General features: G+C 36.7%; 1 protein-coding gene across 2 annotated transcripts in view; it reads left to right on the plus strand.

Moving 5' to 3' along the window:
* LOC106174235 (uncharacterized) overlaps positions 1–20838 on the plus strand; it is a 32233-nt gene that overhangs the window by 1604 nt on the left and 9791 nt on the right. The window contains exons 1-2 of one of the 2 annotated variants that reach the window (XM_013555686.3): positions 1514–1925; positions 5897–6035. In XM_013555686.3, the coding sequence (XP_013411140.1) occupies positions 1910–1925; positions 5897–6035 (155 nt within the window). In that variant the 5' untranslated portion in view covers positions 1514–1909. Of the gene's footprint in view, positions 1–1513; positions 1926–5896; positions 6036–20838 lie in introns of those variants that run through there. The other variant, XM_013555685.2, reaches the window with a different exon arrangement.

Consider the following 20838-nt stretch of genomic DNA (forward strand, 5'->3'; position numbering starts at 1 on the left):
GCATTTATGTGATCGGGTTCTATTTCATTACTGTTTAACCTATGTGAAAACAGGGTCTTATCTATTGTTTGCGGTGTTCAAATACTGGTTAAGGGCTGTTGAATTTTAGTATTGATGTGAGTTTAAAATGTAAACATTTAAAAAGCTCCACATATGTAAAATTGGAACTTGGTCACCTTGCAATGCAATTACGACAAGTTGGTAATTGCACTGAAGTCCACTGAAGATTTGTTCTGCAAGTGATCACACGACATTGTTAAACCTGATATTCCTTACAGTCAGAGATTGCATGGGTATTTACACATGGACATTCTTGTCTTTAAAACCTGCTACCTGGCAGAGAAGAGATATTAAATTCTTCCTGTGCTTCCCTGACCAAGTGGGCTGTTTGTTCCCATTACTATTGACCTCATGTAAGACATCTTTTCAAAGTCAGCAGGCCAGAAACTGCAAAAGTTGCACCACTAATAACTGCCTTTGTACTGAAAAGAAGAAGGGGCAGTGGACAGTTGTGAAATAGCTGGGTTGGTATTGCAGGAAAGTTTTGCACAATGCCCACGCAGTATGATGCCTGTAGCCTGCTTGGCTTTCTATGTAGTATGTATAAAGTCAGGCTCCTTGAAGATATTTATCAAGTTTCTCACAAATAAGGGAGGAAAGCAAGACCTGAGCACCTCGGGGAAATAATCAGACATCATTTAATAAACTGACTGGCTTGCAAAATCTGTCCATGGTTTGCTGTTGAATGGGTAAAGGATGGCTATTGAAGCTGGCTTTGTCCCTTGGCAAACAGAGAGGTACAATAGACTGAAGTGCTATTACTGAACCTGCTGTTGGGTCAGGCAGGTCTTCCATTTGCTTTTCATCTCATGAACTGTTGCATAGGCTCTGGCGGATTTCGACATTCCCTCTCAAGTTATTGTAAAAAGATGTGTGACTGACAACCAAGGACATATTTTATCTTCATCTTGCTGTCAGTCAGCATTGGCATATTATTATGATAATTGTTGGTGGGGGGTCATGAGTTTGTACTGCCAACAGTGGCTATATATGTATAGTTTAAACATCCAAACATGGCAGAGGGTTGTTTTGCTGAATATTTTACACTCAGAACAGGAAATATTGACCATGTACCAACATAAATAAATTGCATTTAATGAAAGGGTGAGGGATTTTTTATACTTGCATCATTGGTAATTTTAAGTTAATATATTTTAGCTGTTAACTCATGAACAAAAATACTAATATTGATTTAGGGAAAGGTGGAATAAGTGATTTTTTTGATGGTGACATGTTTTAGGCAATTTTTGGTTTGTAGTTTTCAATGTCTGTTAGTTCCTTCAACACAATTTCAAGCTTGAAAAAAGATCAGTTTAGAAATATCTTTACTGTTAATCTTGTAATCATGCCAAGGGACCATTTTAGTACTTTTTTCCTTTTGTAAAAAAAGGGTAAAAGGTTCTTATTTTCTCTCTTAGTTGGCAGAAGTAAAGCTAAAGCAGGAAATAATCAGACAAACATCCTACAGAATGGCGGTACCTGCAGGGTAGATCTCAACAACTGGATTGGTGCCTTTTTTTGGCCGTACAGTCCTGCTTATATATGTGCACGTACAAGCAACTAACCCAGTTCTTATTCCCCATACAGCTCTTGTGATTTGCCTAGTGGTGGTAAAAAAACTGACTCGCTCACACTCTCAAACTTGCACAACATGGCTTGGTTCTCAGCTCAGCTCTCGGCTACAGAAGTGAAAATACAAAACCAGCACATAGGGCAAGTTTTTGTGTAGCTTGCTGATGGAGTATTGCCAAGTGGCTGACGTCAACTCGGCCTCCATTAGCTGTTGAGGAGTTGATGTGGTAGATTTAAGCAGAAGGAGCAACTTGGGGCCACAGTTTTTAATGGAGATATGTGGATTCTTGAAGGTACAGTCAGCGGATGCTTGAGTTTTTTCTTAGAAGTTTTCTTCTCACTTTTTTGCTCTCAAGTTTGTAATTTTATATTTTTCTATTTTTTGTGACTTCCATGCATGCATATGTGCAAAAGCAGATTCTGGATAGGATATGTTTGGGAGACCAGGCCTCTTGCTGACTGTGTTTGATTTATAGATAATTCAGTAATCTATAATATGTTCAAAACTATAAATAGACCATTTGATTGTTATATATAAATTCTCCATAGGACATAAAGGAGAATATTTGAAATTGTGTTTTATTACTTGAGGCCAAGCATGCTGTGATGCAGCTGACCAATGTGCAAGTCTTGTTAAATTTTATGTGCTGATAGAAACAGTTCACTGGGGTTATAAAAAAGATTTATGCTTTAACCTTTTATAAATTTCAACAGCTTCATTTCAGGGCCACAGGACCCAACTCATAGGGCAAACCCATAGTTTCTCCGAGCCTGACAACGTCAGCAAAATTTTTTTAGGGTATCTTAACGGTATTGGTGTTGATGTCAGCGTAAGGCTGCATTAGGTTTATGGGATAGAAATAAGACCTATGTCTTTTTGCACAAAGTATTTAAGGTGTAGAACTAAAATTTTTGCCTTATACCCTAAGATCATTTATCCTGATAGATAATGATTTGGGTCACGGTTCGAATAATTGCCGTAGTGTGACTGCATGAGAATTTCTGCTAACTGGTTTCAATAAGTCCAGCTAGCGAGCTGGATTTTTTTACAGCAATTTGAATAACTTACTGAAAGCAGCGCGTGGTCAGGGTCTTACTGCGCATGTGTGCACAAAATGTGCGTAGAAAGTTAAACTTATTTTGTGATTTTCTGCTATTTAAATATAAGTGCTGGAAATGCTGTTTTGAGTTTCACAAACAATTACAAATAAAGACAGACAGCAAAAAATCAGAGTACAAATAGAGCAGCAAGTACATGGGATTCGGTTATGCTTTGCAGTGTTTGTGTACAGGGATGCAAATTAATTCTTACCAGAAATTCGAATTTGAAATACCTGGTATTGTGAACCAGTTATTAATGTTAAAGTATAAGACAGATATAAATAAAGACAGGATGAGTGAGGTTTACGTGGTGAGGCCATCTGTTAAAGCAATGGCCATCATAGAATGCTCTATCTTTGGCTTGTTGAGTGTTTGATATGAATATGAAGGTTATGACAGATAACCTGGTCATCTAAATGGTGTTCCATTAATGATGACAACTTGACCTTGACCTACATTTTAAATAGTTATCAAATCATATTTATTAAAAAAACCCCGGTAGTTAGATGTACATATATATTTGCACATTTTTTTCCGCAAAATAGATTTAATGTTGTGTTGTGGGTCAGATTTGGATTCTATAAAAATGAGATAGAAAGCAAATGAAATGGAATTTTTGTTAGCTAAATATGTGTAGTCTCGACAGCATCCCTAGATTCTAGATTCTATTTACCTTGGTTGAACAGCTATATTCTCCTTATTGGGGATGTTAACTTATCATCATTGGGACCAACCAATCGAATAGCTCATCACATTTGACTGACAACAATTTAAAACAAAAATGTTGGAGCTGTACTTAGATGAGAAAAATAGGCTCTGATTGGGTGGTCAGATTTTTAACACATTAGGCATGTATTTTTCGTAGCTGTGAGGAGAAGCTTCGCAGGTTTGATGACACAGGCGTACCATCAGAGTTTATGTATGTATGTACAAGTGATTATCCCCTTTGTATAAAGCCAAGAAAATTGGAGGTGGTGATAGATTCATGAAAAACCTGTACCTTGTTTAAATTGTAGATAAGTTTTCTGAATTCCTTGTCTGTTTTGAATTGCTTGTATTTTGCTTGTTCAAAATTAGATTTTTTTGAAAGATTAAAGCAAAGAGGAAATTGAAGGAAGATTGTATAGTCGAAACTTTCTTACTAAATTCGGCACATGGAATACATTAGTGTCTTGTATTAAGAATTGAATCTTCATGAATAGGCTCTGGTTTTCTCTTTTTTTCTTCTCTTCTTTTTTTCTTAAGTGCAGTCTCCTGGGTGTTTCAGATTATAGTTGATTGGAAGAATATTGTTCTCTTCTTTATATGGGGTTGATGGGGATGGGACCTATAAAGAATGTTACATAATCTGGGATGTGAAATTGACTTGCAAGAAGAGGTCTTTTTTGGTGGTCATGGGAGACAAATACGAGAAGTTTATATTGAACTGGTATCATAATCAAATTGGCAGGACTCCTTGCAGTTAATTTGAATAGCCATTAATTGGAATTGCCTTATATTTTGTTAAATTGTCCATGCTTTTTGGAACTAAGTACAAGCAAGAGTGTTGCAGTATATTCTGTGATTCTGTGGAAATTTTGGTTACTCTATGAATTGAAGGATTAGATTATAAAACTGCCATTCAGGAGTATATTAAGCTATTGTAGCCACTTCTAATTCTAAAAGAACTCAGGTATGCATTATTTATTTTCCTTGTTGGCTCAGAATTAAGAGTATAGACCCTGTTTTCCCTTGTGACACTGGGAATAATTTCCTTGCAAGAAAAAATGATTGCTGTGCAAAAATCTATTAGTTTTAAGAGGCAAGACTGTCTCAGTATTCACTTTTCTCAGTATTTTCACAACTGAATTTCATTTGTTGGCTCCAAAATCTCAAATTGTGCTTTTTTCAGGTTGTCTGGAAATTGCTGCCTTTCAGTTTTTTCGAGTTAGCCTGTGTCTGCCAAGATGGAAAAAGCGTTTTTTAAATACATCAGAGGGTGTGCCTTAAAATATATTTGTGAGATGTTTGACCATGCACTGACTGAGGTCAACTGCTCTGTACACTTAACATTAAACACAGGCTCATTTTCAGTTAAAAAAGCTTCAAGATTTTTCTGTGGTGTTCCATGCTCATAAAGAAAGCCCACGATAAAAGAAAACCAAGACTTGAAGTAATCAGGTTAGGAGGAGGAAAAAAATGCCTGTTTTGGCAGCCCTTACCAACATCATGTGAAGTTGGTTACCACAGTGAGTTGTAATAGAATCTGCCAGCCCAGATCAGCTTTACATGTTTGCGTCAGGGGAAACTGATGCAGTTGATCAAACTCCACCATACTGGGTTTGCTGGAGGAGATACTGAGGAGGAGGGGGGGGGGGGGAGGTAATTATGATATGATCAAGGATGATAGATGAGTTGGATAAAATTGATGATGGATGCATAAAGGTATTCTATCATCATTTTGCTGAAAGATAAAAAGGGGGGCCGTACTGATGTAAAAAATGAATGGTCAAAGCTTGCATAATGAAAAAAAAAGAAACTTTCAAAAGAAAGTATTGATTTTGTAAACCTCTCTTCATTGGTGCTACATAATATTTCTGTGGGTTTGCCAAGCCTGTTTAGAGTGAAGCAAACTAGAGAGATGGAAATTGACATTATTTCTGAAGTATAAAATGTCAATTGAAATATTTACAGAAAACACAGTTACATCCCCAGTTAACACTAAACATGCAATGAATGTTCTTAAGTAAGTTGATGAAACCACAGAGTTTGAACTTCAGGATTAATGAACCTCAAGATAAATATACTGTTAACAGGATCATTCCCTTGGTTCCATATTGTTTGGCCAACTTTTTTGTTTGTTTATTTAGTTAAAAATGGCAGCATATGACATGAACAACTGCACGTACAGAAGTGCACACAGTCTCCAAATTGAATTACATTGAATTAACAAAATTGCATCAGAGATCTTTTCTTTCATTATCATTTATATATAATATGAAATGATGACTATAGTACTTGTAAACCAAACTCATGTTGTTATGATGTGAGTTAGGTACTTACTTTGTGTATGATGATTCCAGGCAGTGTCAGTGATTGCAACTCTCTGGCTGGAGAAAAAAGAGACTACAGCCCAGGCGTTTCTAGTCACTTTCACTAACTCTGATATATTGTATGATTCTAGGCAGTGCCAGTGAGTTGAATGGGCTGGTAGAAGACAAGGAGATTGCTGCCCAGGCTGTTGCCTTTGTGGTAAGCAGCACAAGGAAAGGCATAGTACCACTCTGCTCAGATGTAGCCAAGCTATTGAGACAAAAGAAAAGGTGAGGTGATATCTCAGTTATTGTACCACCAGCGTTAGCGCTGGCGGTACACATGGTTTCGGTCCCGTCCGGATCGTTCCGCCGGCTCCGCCGGACGGCTACCGTTACCACTTCTCCTCCTAGACGGTAAGGGCCCCCGTACCCATCTCATGGATTTAGGTCACCTATAATCTCAACTCGTTCCACGTAAAATTTGGGCTTTGTCGGTATTGGGGTCTGGGTGTGGCACTCATTGCAATGCACCCTTGTCTAAAAATGGCAAAATTAAATGCTAATTATCTACCCTACGGAAGGAGTTATGGGAAAAATTTCTATAGACGGCTTTCCAAAAGTCATATGTGTAGATTTCAAATATACCCTTGGATTTGACCTTTGACCTCTACTTCAAGGTCAAATGGGCCAAAATTTTTAAAAAAATGAAATTTTTTACGAAAAAATTTTTTTTTTGCCCTGTTATTCAGACACCACACAGACTTAACCAATAATATTATTGGAAAGTGTTACCCTTCAGGTCATCTTTCATCTCCATGAATTTGGGGTCAATCAGTGCATTTTCACGGGAGTAGCGGCCATAAGATACCGAAACTGAAAACTGTCTCTAATTCGGGAACCGTTAATGCTAGAGACCCATTCTTTTTTGCATTTTGTAGAGCATGTAAAGCCCAACACTGGAGGTGGTCTCGGTTTTTTTGTATTCCATACGGTTTTCGAGTTACGCTCTATCAAAAAGTACATATTGGTGGTAAAAGCAAAATGTGCAGTACGGTAATGGATAATAAATTTTGAACTCTGGAAAAACTAGAGGATCAGAGAGGCGATACCGCCTCCGAATATTGTACCACCAGCTGGAGCAAGCGCATTCGTATAGACCCCCACATATACAAAATAAGGAACACAGCCACCAGTCTTGTGCTTGACAAGCTGTAAAAATGCAATCAATATATATATAACTAAAAATGGTACAATCAAAGTTAAGTTCATTGTAAGGTAGGTCAAAGGTCAATTCCAAGGTCACAGTTAATTGCCAATATATGACTTCCTATTCAACTTCAATAGAAACTATGGGCCTATCTCTGCCAGGTTTGGAGTTAAAAGAGAAAGAAATTAGCAGAGTTCAGTTCATGATAATAAGTAGGTCAAAGGTCAATTTCAAGGTCACACTTAGATTGCCAGTATATGACTTCCTATTCACGTTCAATAGTAACTATGGACCTATCTCTGCCAGTTTTGGAGATAAAGGGGAAGCAAAATATGCAAAGTTCAGTTCATGGTGAAAAGTAGGTCAAAGGTCAATTTTAAGGTCACTTTTAGATTGCCAGTATATGACTTCCTATTCAACTTCAATAGAGACTATGGACCTATCTCTGCCAGTTTTGGAGATAAAAGGGAATCAAAATTTGCAAAGTTCAGTTCATGGTGAAAAGTAGGTCAAAAGTCAATTTTAAGGTCACATGTAGATTGCCAGTATATGACTTCCTATTCAAGTTCAACAGAGACTATGGACCTATCTCTGCCAGTTTTGGAGATAAAAGGGAAGCAAAATTTGCAAAGTTCAGTTCATGGTGAAAAGTAGGTCAAAGGTCAATTTTAAGGTCACATTTAGATTGCCAGTATATGACTTCCTATTCAACTTCAATAGAAACTATGGACCTATCTCTGCCAGTTTTGGAGATATAAGGGACTAAATGGTATAATTTTGGAGTTACCATAATGTGCCATAAATTTCCTACAGAAAAAATTAATTAAATTAAAGAAAAGGTCATTTTGGTCAAAATTCTTGAAATGGGAGGTGCTCTGAAGTTCCAGATGTTCAAATTTGATGAAATAATGTCATTTTTGACCAAAAGTTGTCTGCTTTGCCAAGCCTTATGTTTTATTTTTCCGGAGTTCAAAATTTAATTTCCATTACCATACTGCACATTTTGCTTTCACCACCAATATGTACTTTTTGATACAGCGTAACTTTGGAGATAAAAGGGAAGCAAAATTTGCAAAGTTCAGTTCTTGGTGAAAAGTAGGTCAAAGGTCAATTTTAAGGTCACATTAAGATTGCCAGTATATGACTTCCTATTCAACTTCAATAGTAACTATGGACCTATCTCTGCCAGTTTTGGAGATAAAAGGGAATCAAAATTTGCAAAGTTCAGTTCATGGTGAAAAGTAGGTCAAAGGTCAATTTTAAGGTCACATGTAGATTGCCAGTATATGACTTCCTATTCAACTTCAATAGAGACTATGGACCTATCTCTGCCAGTTTTGGAGATAAAAGGGAATCAAAATTTGCAAAGTTCAGTTCATGGTGAAAAGTAGGTCAAAAGTCAATTTTAAGGTCACATGTAGATTGCCAGTATATGACTTCCTATTCAAGTTCAACAGAGACTATGGACCTATCTCTGCCAGTTTTGGAGATAAAAGGGAAGCAAAATTTGCAAAGTTCAGTTCATGGTGAAAAGTAGGTCAAAGGTCAATTTTAAGGTCACATTTAGATTGCCAGTATATGACTTCCTATTCAACTTCAATAGAAACTATGGACCTATCTCTGCCAGTTTTGGAGATATAAGGGACTAAATGGTATAATTTTGGAGTTACCATAATGTGCCATAAATTTCCTACAGAAAAAAATTAATTAAATTAAAGAAAAGGTCATTTTGGTCAAAATTCTTGAAATGGCAGGTGCTCTGAAGTTCCAGATGTTCAAATTTGATGAAATAATGTCATTTTTGACCAAAAGTTGTCTGCTTTGCCAAGCCTTATGTTTTATTTTTCCGGAGTTCAAAATTTAATATCCATTACCATACTGCACATTTTGCTTTCACCACCAATATGTACTTTTTGATACAGCGTAACTTTGGAGATAAAAGGGAAACAAAATTTGCAAAGTTCAGTTCATGGTGAAAAGTAGGTCAAAGGTCAATTTAAGGTCACATGTAGATTGCCAGTATATGACTTCCTATTCAAGTTCAATAGAGACTATGGACCTATCTCTGCCAGTTTTGGAGATAAAAGGGAAGCAAAATTTGCAAAGTTCAGTTCATGGTGAAAAGTAGGTCAAAGGTCAATTTTAAGGTCACATGTAGATTGCCAGTATATGACTTCCTATTCAAGTTCAATAGAAACTATGGACCTATCTCTGCCAGTTTTGGAGATAAAAGGGAAGCAAAATTTGCAAAGTTCAGTTCATGGTGAAAAGTAGGTCAAAGGTCAATTTTAAGGTCACATGTACATTGCCAGTATATGACTTTTATTCAAGTTCAATAGAAACTATGGACCTATCTCTGCCAGTTTTGGAGATAAAAGGGAAGCAAAATTTGCAAAGTTCAAATCATGGTGAAAAGTAGGTCAAAGGTCAATTTCAAGGTCACATGTAGATTACCAGTATATGACTTCCTATTCAAGTTCAATAGAGACTATGGACCTATCTCTGCCAGTTTTGGAGATAAAGGGGAAGCAAAATATGCAAAGTTCAGTTCATGGTGAAAAGTAGGTCAAAGGTCAATTTTAAGGTCACTTTTAGATTGCCAGTATATGACTTCCTATTCAACTTCAATAGTAACTATGGACCTATCTCTGCCAGTTTTGGAGATAAAAGGGAAGCAAAATTTGCAAAGTTCAGTTCATGGTGAAAAATAGGTCAAAGGTCATTTTTAAGGTCACATTTAGATTGCCAGTATATGACTTCCTATTCAACTTCAATAGTAACTATGGACCTATCTCTGCCAGTTTTGGAGATATAAGGGACAAAATGTTATAATTTTGGAGTTACCATAATGTGCCATAAATTTCCTACAGAAAAAATTAATTAAAATAAAGAAAAGGTCATTTTGGTCAAAATTCTTGAAATGGAAGGTGCTCTGAAGTTCCAGAAGTTCAAATTTGATGAAATAATGTCATTTTTGACCACAAGTTGTCTGCTTTGCCAAGCCTTATGTTTTATTTTTCCAGAGTTCAAAATTTATTATCCATTACCGTACTGCACATTTTGCTTTCACCACCAATATGTACTTTTTGATACAGCGTTACTCGAAAACCGTATGGAATACAAAAAAACGGAGACCACCTCCAGTGTTGGGCTTTACATGCTCTACAAAATGCAAAAAAGAATGGGTGTCTAGCATTAACGGTTCCCGAATTAGAGACAGTTTTCAGTTTCGATATCTTATGGCCGCTACTCCCGTGAAAATGCACCGATTGACCCCAAATTCACGGAGATGAAAGATGACCCGAAGGGTAACACTTTCCATTAATATTATTAGTTAAGTCTGTGTGGTGTCTGAATAAGACCGCAAATAATTTTTTTTTCGGCAAAAATTTTGTTTTTTTGAAAATTTTGGCCCGTTTGACCTTGAAATAAAGGTCAAAGGTCAAATCCAAGGGCATATTTGAAATCTATACATATGACTTTTGGAAAGCTGTCTGTAGAAATTTTTCCCATAATTCCTTCCGTAGGGGAGATAATTAGCATTTAATTTTGCCATTTTTGGACAAGGGTGCATTGCAATGAGTGCCACACCTAGACCCCAATACCGACAAAGCCCAAATTTTACGTGGAACGAGTTGAGATTATAGGTGACCTAAATCCAAGAGATGGGTATGGAGGCCCTTACCGTCTAGGAGGAGAAGCGGTAACGGTGACTTGGCGGCGGAGCCGCAGGAGCCGGCGGAGCCGCAGGAGCCGCAGGAGCCGGCGGAACATACGGGTCGGGACTAAAACCATGTGTACCGCCAGCGCCTACGCTGGTGGTACAATAAAACATAAGGCTTGGCAAAGCAGACAACTTGTGTTCAAAAATGACATTATTTCATCAAATTTGAACTTCTGAAACTTCAGAGCACCTCCTATTTCAAGAATTTTGACCAAAATGACATTTTCTTTATTTTAATTAATTTTTTCTGTACGAAATTTAAGGCACATTATGGTAACTCCAAAATTATAACATCTAGTCCCTTATATCTCCAAAACTGGCAGAGATAGGTCCATAGTTACTATCGAAGTTGAATAGGAAGTCATATACTGGCAATCTTACCATGACCTTGAAATTGACCTTTGACCTACTTTTCACCATGAACTGAACTTTGCAAATTTTTCTTCCCTTTTATCTCCAAAACTGGCAGAGATAGGTCCATAGTTACTATTGAACTTGAAAAGGAAGTCATATACTGGCAATCTAAATGTGACCTTAAAATTGACCTTTGACCTACTTAACACCATGAACTGAATTTTGCAAATTTTGCTTTCCTTTTATCTCCAAAACTGGCAGAGATAGGTCCGTAGTTACTATTGAACTTGAATAGGAAGTCATATACTGGCAATCTAAATGTGACCTTAAAATTGACCTTTGACCTACTTTTCACCATGAACTGAACTTTGCAAATTTTTCTTCCCTTTTATCTCCAAAACTGGCAGAGATAGGTCCATAGTTACTATTGAAGTTGAATAGGAAGTCATATACTGGCAATCTAAATGTGACCTTAAAATTGACCTTTGACCTACTTTACACCATGAACTGAATTTTGCAAATTTTGCTTTCCTTTTATCTCCAAAACTGGCAGAGATAGGTCCGTAGTTACTATTGAACTTGAATAGGAAGTCATATACTGGCAATCTATATGTGACATTAAAATTGACCTTTGACCTACTTTTCACCATGGACTGAATTTTGCAAATTTTGCTTTCCTTTTATCTCCAAAACTGGCAGAGATAGGTCCGTAGTTACTATTGAACTTGAATAGGAAGTCATATACTGGCAATCTAAATGTGACCTTAAAATTGACCTTTGACCTACTTTTCACCATAAACTGAACTTTGCAAAATTTGCTTCCCTTTTATCTCCAAAACTGGCAGAGATAGGTCCATAGTTACTATTGAACTTGAATAGGAAGTCATATACTGGCAATCTAAATGTGACCTTAAAATTGACTTTTGACCTACTTTTCACCATGAACTGAACTTTGCAAATTTTTCCTCCCTTTTATCTCCAAAACTGGCAGAGATATGTCCATAGTTACTATTGAAGTTGAATAGGAAGTCATATACTGGCAATCTAAATGTGACCTTAAAATTGACCTTTGACCTACTTTACACCATGAACTGAATTTTGCAAATTTTGCTTTCCTTTTATCTCCAAAACTGGCTGAGATAGGTCCGTAGTTACTATTGAACTTGAATAGGAAGTCATATACTGGCAATCTAAATGTGACCTTAAAATTGACCTTTGACCTACTTTTCACCATGAACTGAACTTTGCAAACTTTTCTTCCCTTTAATCTCCAAAACTGGCAGAGATAGGTCCATAGTTACTATTGAACTTGAAAAGGAAGTCATATACTGGCAATCTAAATGTGACCTTTAAATTGACCTTTGACCTACTTTACACCATGAACTGAATTTTGCAAATTTTGCTTCCCTTTTATCTCCAAAACTGGCAGAGATAGGTCCGTAGTTACTATTGAACTTGAATAGGAAGTCATATACTGGCAATCTAAATGTGACCTTAAAATTGACCTTTGACCTACTTTACACCATGAACTGAATTTTGCAAATTTTGCTTTCCTTTTATCTCCAAAACTGGCTGAGATAGGTCCGTAGTTACTATTGAACTTGAATAGGAAGTCATATACTGGCAATATAAATGTGACATTAAAATTGACCTTTGTCCTACTTTTCACCATAAACTGAACTTTGCAAATTTTGCTTCCCTTTTATCTCCAAAACTGGCAGAGATAGGTCCATAGTTACTATTGAACTTGAATAGAAAGTCATATACTGGCAATCTAAATGTGACCTTGAAATTGACCTTTGACCTACTTTTCACCATGAACTGAATTTTGCAAATTTTGCTTCCCTTTTATCTCCAAAACTGGCTGAGATAGGTCCATAGTTACTATTGAAGTTGAATAGGAAGTCCTATACTGGCAATCTAAGTGTGACCTTGAAAATGACCTTTGACCTACTTATTATCATGAACTGAACTCTGCTAATTTCTTTCTCTTTTAACTTCAAACTTGACAGAGATAGGTCCATAGTTACTCTTGAACTTGAATAGGAAGTCATATACTGGCAATTTACTGTGACCTTGAAATTGACCCTTGACCTACCTTACGAAGAACTTAAATTTGATTGTACCATATATATTTTTTGCAATAGTTTAAAAATTCTTGTTGATTGCATTTTTACAGCTTGTCAAGCACAAAACTGGTGGCTGTGTCCCTTATTTTGTGTATGTGGGGGTCTATACGAATGCGCTTGCTCCAGCTGGTGGTACAATATTTGGAGGCGGTATCGCCTCTCTGATCCTCTAGTTTCTGTTGGGGTAATGATTTAACTGAGATGTTTAAATGAAATGAAAGTACCCCTCTTCTCAAACATAAAAAGTTAACTATCATAACTGTAACACATAAGTCATTATGTCGGAACTATGCACAGGCATTTTTACACTGGCAAGAATAATAAATTTCTAGTTAGCCATTAAACATAACTTCAAGGTAACAAATTTGTCATTCAATGAAGAAAAACTTTTCTCAGCAATTCCTTTGTCTGCAAAACCCTACGTCACCATCGATGAGACTGCAGCTGACTGGGTGCAAAAAAAAAAAAAAAGGGCTATCATCCTCATCCATATGCACCCTAAAATGACATGTCGATGCCCTGCTTCTGCGAGATTCCCACCAAAAAAATGAAATTCTCATGCTAAACTACCAAAGGTGCAAAAATTCTCGCCTACAAACCAAGGGAGGGTGCTATCATAGTTCTTGGGTCATATAAGAATGGTGTCCAAAATTGTTTATCTTAAATAATCATCACCATTAGATGTGTATATTATTTGGCAAAAGGGCGATTTCAACTTCTTTTTTTGTCCATTCTTTGTATTCAGTTTTATGCTGTGCTGTCTTTGAAAACGGTTTACGCACACAATTCATTCACTGCGTGCGCAACTTTTACTAGTAATACTATCAGGGCTTCCTAACCAGTGTGGCCATTGTATCATTTGACGTTGTCTCTGTTCAAGGTCTCCCAACATTAAACATCTTATTTACCTCTCAGTCTGTTGACTTGCCATTGCCCTCTCTGTTATAATCCTACTTTTATTCATGCAAATTTTGTGTTGTACTCCCTTCTACTTTTTATCCCTTTTATGTGCTTAAAAGTTTTTTCTTTGCATCGTCTGCTGCATTGACTTGTTAAATTAGGGCAGTCACGTGGTACGCCTGCTACCTCGGCCTTCACCGATTGAAAGTAGGTTGAGCAGTTTCCCTCCACTTTTTTTCCACCCTTTCATTCATAGGCTAGTATCTGAGTCACGTGACACGCAGCATATGTCACAATCGTGGGATGTAAATGTGATTTTTTAGTTCTTTATTTCTAAGTAGTGGGCGCGTGTTAGACGTTAAATTTGAAATAGATCTTGTTTATTTGGAGTGTTTGATGTTGTGAAAGTGCTGTTTTTGTCAATAATTTTCAACTAAAACTGCTTTGTATGTCTGTAAAATTTTGATTGGGAAAGGGTTAAAAGAAATGGTTATTACGACGTATTGATTATTGCGGCGATCATTGTGTAATGTGGATGTTCTTTGACTTCATTGTCAGCGTAAAATGATCCGAGATTAATGAAGTGAAACTTAATGTTTTTTATTTAAAAATAGCATTTTTCCTGACCTCCCACTATTTCTAAAATCTCCCCAACTTTTTAGGTCAGAGGGGAGATTTTCTCCCCATTTTTTGAGACCTTGGCAGAACTCTGAAATTGTGTCATCGGTTTGAAGAAAAAAAAAAAAAACTCTGTTACCACACTGTATCTATCAGTGAACATGGACTCACATTTCTGTAAATTTCTGTGAGAAGATGATGTGGAAAACTATAATAGTAATTCTTAAACATCAAGTGATAGGGTTTTTGTTCGTTGAATGATAATGCTTATTGTCATGTTACTTATGATGTCAAAAGTTGATAAACTTAACTAGAGTGTATCTAGACTTTGTTGTTCTCGCTTTGTTCAGCTTGCTGCTGGGATGGCTGACTGATCACTCAACTCGAGAATTTCTGATGTATTACACAGCTATGTTTAAAATCAAGCACTTATTTCCTGTAAATTAAACTTTAAAAAAAGTTTTACTGTTTTGTAAGTGGTTCAACATTCTGTGGCCTGTTGGCTGAATGCTATATATAACTTTGAACAAATTATGAAATATCAGTTCATTCTACTTGTGCAAGGAAATATTTATATTAAATTGTAATGCAATGGTGAATAAAATAAGTGGTTTTTGTCCTATGAAGGCCAAGTTCAATCACAAACATACCTCTAATATTTGACAGATTTCAGGCCGGAGTAAAACATAATGTTGGTATTAGGTTTTATTTTTACATGAAGTTGAGAGCAGACCAAAGATTTATATGTTAAATTTGGTTTTGTTGTTGTCTTCAGTATGTTTTTGTCTGTTGCTATGTGGCATGTAGCTTAGGAACTGAGCATAAAAAAATAAAAGCAAAAGTTGATAAGCCTTATCCAATATTGAATAGGTAACAGGAGGGAGCAGAACTTTGTTAATAGGCGGCTGAACTATATTTAGACATAGAATTAACTTAAACGGAAGATATGTGGTTATTATTTAATATCCTGTAAAACAGTAATTTCAAACTCTGAAGGGATTAAAGGAAGTCAACTGTTGTCCCTATCAATGTTTTGATCTCAGCAAATAGTTTCCTCCATATTTTAAATTTTTTGAAAATTTATTAAGTCATATTATTGCAAAACTGAAGGTAGGAAAATTGAAATATTAAAAGAAAAAGTGTATCGATTCTGTCACTCAGAACCAGATCAGTTCATATATCAGAATAGGGTTCAAGATATTGAAATATACTTACCTCATATCTCTCTTATGAACACTTATAAGGACAAACTTCAAATAACAAAATTGTGTTTATAAACATTTTAGTTGTTTAAACCCACACATTCTCTGCTATTCTAGTCTTTTTATAGAGCAATTTGTGTCTGACACTGATGACCTGTTCAAAATACAGGCAATGTCTGACACTGTCAGGGTGATGACTTGGCCACATTTTTGAAATGGGAAAGATTTCTAGGACTATGAAATAAACATTATACAACCATTATTTTGGTGCAATAACTGCTATATTTAGTCAGGGTGGAGCAAGATAGGGTGGATTTAGCTAAACAGAGGCTAGATGGGGTGGATTTAGCCAAGGTGGAGCAAGATGGGGTGGATTTAGCTTGGATGGAACAAGATGGGATTAATTGAGCTATAGGGTGGAGCATGAATAGATGAGTTTTCCACAGAATTAGAAATCTATGCTAGCCTGAAGCCAGTGAGAGCTATTTAGACCTTATCCTAGCCAGGAGTCCGTGCCGTATCTAATAGATTAGGAATCTGTACTAATGAGGCCCTTGTGCCTTACCAGACTAACCTATTGTACTCTAGAATTAAAATGACTCCTAGAATAAAACAGGTCTTTTGAGGTAATTTTTCCTATTTTGCTTGTGTAGAATTTTTATTTCAGCTCTCTTATTTATTTATAATATGATAAGAAGGATAATTTAAGAAGCATCAGAAGTAGTTTAAAATTTTAGTTTCATATCCTTTTTAAATCTCTGTATCAGATTACATGTATATTTATTGTGATGTCACCTGTTTACTCTAATGTCTTTTTGCCTAGTTCCTGACTGTGTTTTGAGTGTAAAAATAAGATTAATGATGGTGAAGGGGTGTCTGGAATCAGGCACCTCCTATGTGCCAAGTGTGTGGTCCCCATTACTGTGACTGCCTGCGACATAAACTGCTGAGGCAAAAATACAAATTCTGTTCAGTGTTTGGGGTTGAGTATTTATTTCTGGGACAAATTGTTGGCAATTAATGTAACTTTTAGGCTGAAAATGTGATTTGTAATGTAAGTATTCTAGTTCAAGGATAACACATTTTACGCCATCTCTCCTTAACCCCCTCGTGGTTAGTTGATGACTGTAATGCAGCTCACACAAGATAACAGCATGTTCCTCACTAAACCCTCACCTGTCCCAAATCACCACATCAATGTATAGAAACTTGTGTCATTGTAGTCATGCCTGTGAATGAAGGAATGACTGATTGCACTCCTGTATGTGACAAGTTAAGAAAACAGGAAACCAATAGAAAAGAAATCCGCTGGTGCAGAGCATGGTTGCAATGTAATTTGTGTCTTTGGCCCCTGTGACTGGTTATCAACTCCTCTGGAGCAGGTGATTATCTCGGTCTAGGGGGGTTGTCTTGTCTGCACAGGTATGACATCAGAATAGCCCAGGTAGCCTCTTGGGCAAGTGATTTATTTATAATTCACTTTAGCCCAGTAGTGGCTTAATTGTTATTGGCAGAAGCCTCATGAGAAACCACTGCTCAGTATGGGCGCATTCTCAACGAATTAAGCCAGGCTTTACAAAGCCGGTGACCTAAAAATGGCGGACGTACATGAAAGAAAAACCGCCTAATCTTTTAATAGTCTCTCCGCCTCCCCACACGTCGTCCCTACGGGGTACAGTAATTAAATCGCGTCTCCGTTCGCCATGCGGAAGCTACCTGAGAAATATTAAGTGCGCATGCTCATCAGTTAAACTCGTGGTAAAGAAAGCATGGCGGCTGAAGGCGATCGAAGGAAAAAAGCTCTTCTGTTCTATTATCTTTGAAAAAAGAGACGAAAAAGGAATAATTTGGCCCGTAGAGCAGCAATGAATCGACTATCTACGGAGATAATATCACCAGAGATATTCACGGAAATATTAATGTTCGGAGCCGAGATTTAATTACTGTACCCCGCAGGGACGACGTGTGGGGAGGCGTGTGAGAGGCGGAGAGACTATTAAAAGATTAGGCGGTTTTTCTTTCATGTACGTCCGCCATTTTTAGGTCACCGGCTTTGTAAAGCCTGGCTTAATTCGTTGAGAATGCGCTCTAAGTCATTTTTCTGACAAAATTAGGTCAACTTAATTTAGTCCAAGTCCAAGCCATCTTAGCTAGCATGCTGTTTGATTTTGATTTAATAATAATAATAATAATAATAATAATAATAATAATGATAATAATAATGGTTGTCATCATCATCATCATCATCTCCACATGAAGCCAGCTTTATAGCAAGCTCACTATTTACATTAATTTCAATGGCATTTGATAGGCCAGTAGAGGGATTAGATTGGCTGGATGAGTCCTAATAGTGAGCAAGTTAAAGTCAATGTGAGTGGAAAAGAGACATTTAAGGCATTCATTTGTCAAGAAATAGCATAATATTTTCTGAGATGTCCAATTTGTATTAACATCATATAGCTATATAATCTATAAGGTATTTATCTCTTCTATTTATACAGTGTCCTATAGTTCAGAAGAGGAACCCTGTACATAGGGTTCTGTTTCTGCTCTGGAATGAAAGTACCTCCCGAATGACCATAATGATGTTGATAGGGAAAATTAATTGTGGCTCAGTTGAAGCCTATCCAAGTCTGATTTAAGAAAAGGGTAACAGTGGAATTTGGGTGTGTATGATTGAAAAAATATATAGTCAACATTTTAGTAGCTGTAATTATTTGGTTATTTGCATAGATTTAACGTAAAAAAAGTTAAATTGCAAGTTCAATATTTTTTTGGTCACACTAACTATATATGCCTGTTGGGGGTAACTTTGTGTAGAAATAGGATAGGCATTAAAACAGCAGTCTAAAAAAATGGACAATGAGTCACCAACAAATTTTTCTTTTTTTTTTCTTTTTTCTTCACAGTAAACCAAATAGGTTGCAGTTTGGGATATCATGTTTCTAACCCAGTTCTTATGAGATGTCAGTGAAAGAAACCCAGGGATTCAGTAGCTCATAATTCTGCCCTGTCATTATAGCCCATTTCTTTCTCACCTGTACACATATTGAATAGATTTTTTTTGGAAAAAAATCTTTTGTTTGGCTTAAGCTTATAATAGCAGGTCTGCAGCTTCTTTCATGTGAAGCCAGCAATGTGATATTGTGCACACTGAATGACCAAAGATTCTGCTGAAAAGTGGCTGTTCCTCCTGTGGGCAGCCTCCCTCTGCACTTTAGATGCGTTATTGAGGCATGGTATGTGAGACAGAGTACTTGAGTCCACTAAAGTCATTGTGCTCAGTTGTATGGTATCTTAACAACTACTATGCACGTAATCTCCTGTAAGATATTTGCTCAGCCTTAACCACTATATGCACCAGTAGTATGAAACAACTGAGATCTAATGGTCATTTGTATATGTTATATCAAAAACTAAATACATGGATGAAAAGTCTAGATTCTAGGGGTTACAATTGAAGGATGACAAATCAGGAGGGTTATGAAAACCCTAGGGGTGGACAGGGTCACATTTCTCAAACACCTGCAGGGGGGATGTAGTTGACAAGGTATTCTAAAGTTTTCAAACATCTTGCTGAAGGTGCAGTAGTGTGCCTGTTTTTTCTGGCTTTGGAAATATCAACAGGTGCTTGCTTGTTTATCCATTGAGGTGGAAAAGGTTTGTGAAATGAGAACATGGAGAGGGTTTGTAAAGGACTGAAAATACAGGAGTATCTTGTGACCACCACATAGAAATCTGGGCGTCATTGCAGCAGGCCAAATAAATACATACCACAGCAGATTCATGAATTTATTGATATGCGGTGTATTACTTTCATCTTATATGGCTGTTGTTGTATTAAGATGCCAAGCCTACTTTCTCAGTGTTGAATATCAGTTTTAGATAACATTTGAAGTGTGTCATTTTGAAAAAGTGGTCTTAAATGAAAATAACAAGGACACATTTTATTAGGATTAAAGTCCGTTATTTTTAAGATATTGAAAATCATTGTAAGGAAGTATATGATGCAAAGGAAAAAAGTGATTATGTTTGCCATCCTCGCTGATTACTATATTACCTGACTACATGGCAGGGGAAATTTGATGTTATGTAGAGTTCCTGCCATAAGTGGAAAAAAATGATAAATAGCTTTTTAAAAGCCTGACATTTTTCTTTATCTAAGAACACTGCATATCCCGTCTTTATAACTATGGGCAACTCCTGATTCAAGTGGAAAGAATGGCAAAAAATGCTTTTTTTTGAAAGGCTGGAACCTTTCTTTGCAAAATATTGTCACCATATCCTGTGTGATTAGACTAGGAGACTGCCACAAGAATGTCCCGCTTCAACATTTGTTGTATGTTTGCCATAACAACCTTTCTTTTTTTGTTCCTTTCTGTGGGTTATGTGTAGTCATTCATATCTGTACAGCTCGTATTACTTGGTCATGTTCTCACAGTGTCAGTAATGGCAAGGACAATTATATTAGAGTGTGGTGTCACTGCCAGGGCTCATCCATGCATTCAACCAGTACAAGAAAGATCTTGACCTACACCTTTTGACCCTGTTCTACTCACCATATTGGGTTACTTTCTCCATCCAAGGGGCTATCTTTGGCCCTTGCTAATATTTGTGAGAAGTTGGCATGCAAGTTGGCAAACACCATGTGTCTTTTTTTTTACCCAAGGATTTATTAATACATCTAAGTACAAAAAAGGGTTAAAGCAAAGTTTTGATATTTGATAAGAAAAGAAGCCTACACCCAAGATTGGGGGTTAGCTGTATACATCCAAGGTTCTTAATGATGAAGGTCCACTATGCTGAATGCACAGGGTTCCGTGTTCTGAAGGGTTCATTAGACAAAGTATTCTGAATAATCATATTGATGCCATAGCTGCATAAGTCATGTAATCGGGTTGAGCACTGACTTCCATGCCAGTGAAACATATTTAAGGTGGCTTTTGCATGTATTTGC

The sequence above is a fragment of the Lingula anatina genome, chromosome 2, assembly GCF_051362555.1.
Source record: "Lingula anatina isolate TDL-2025a chromosome 2, LinAna3.0, whole genome shotgun sequence".
NCBI classification, from domain to species: Eukaryota; Metazoa; Brachiopoda; class Lingulata; order Lingulida; family Lingulidae; genus Lingula; species Lingula anatina.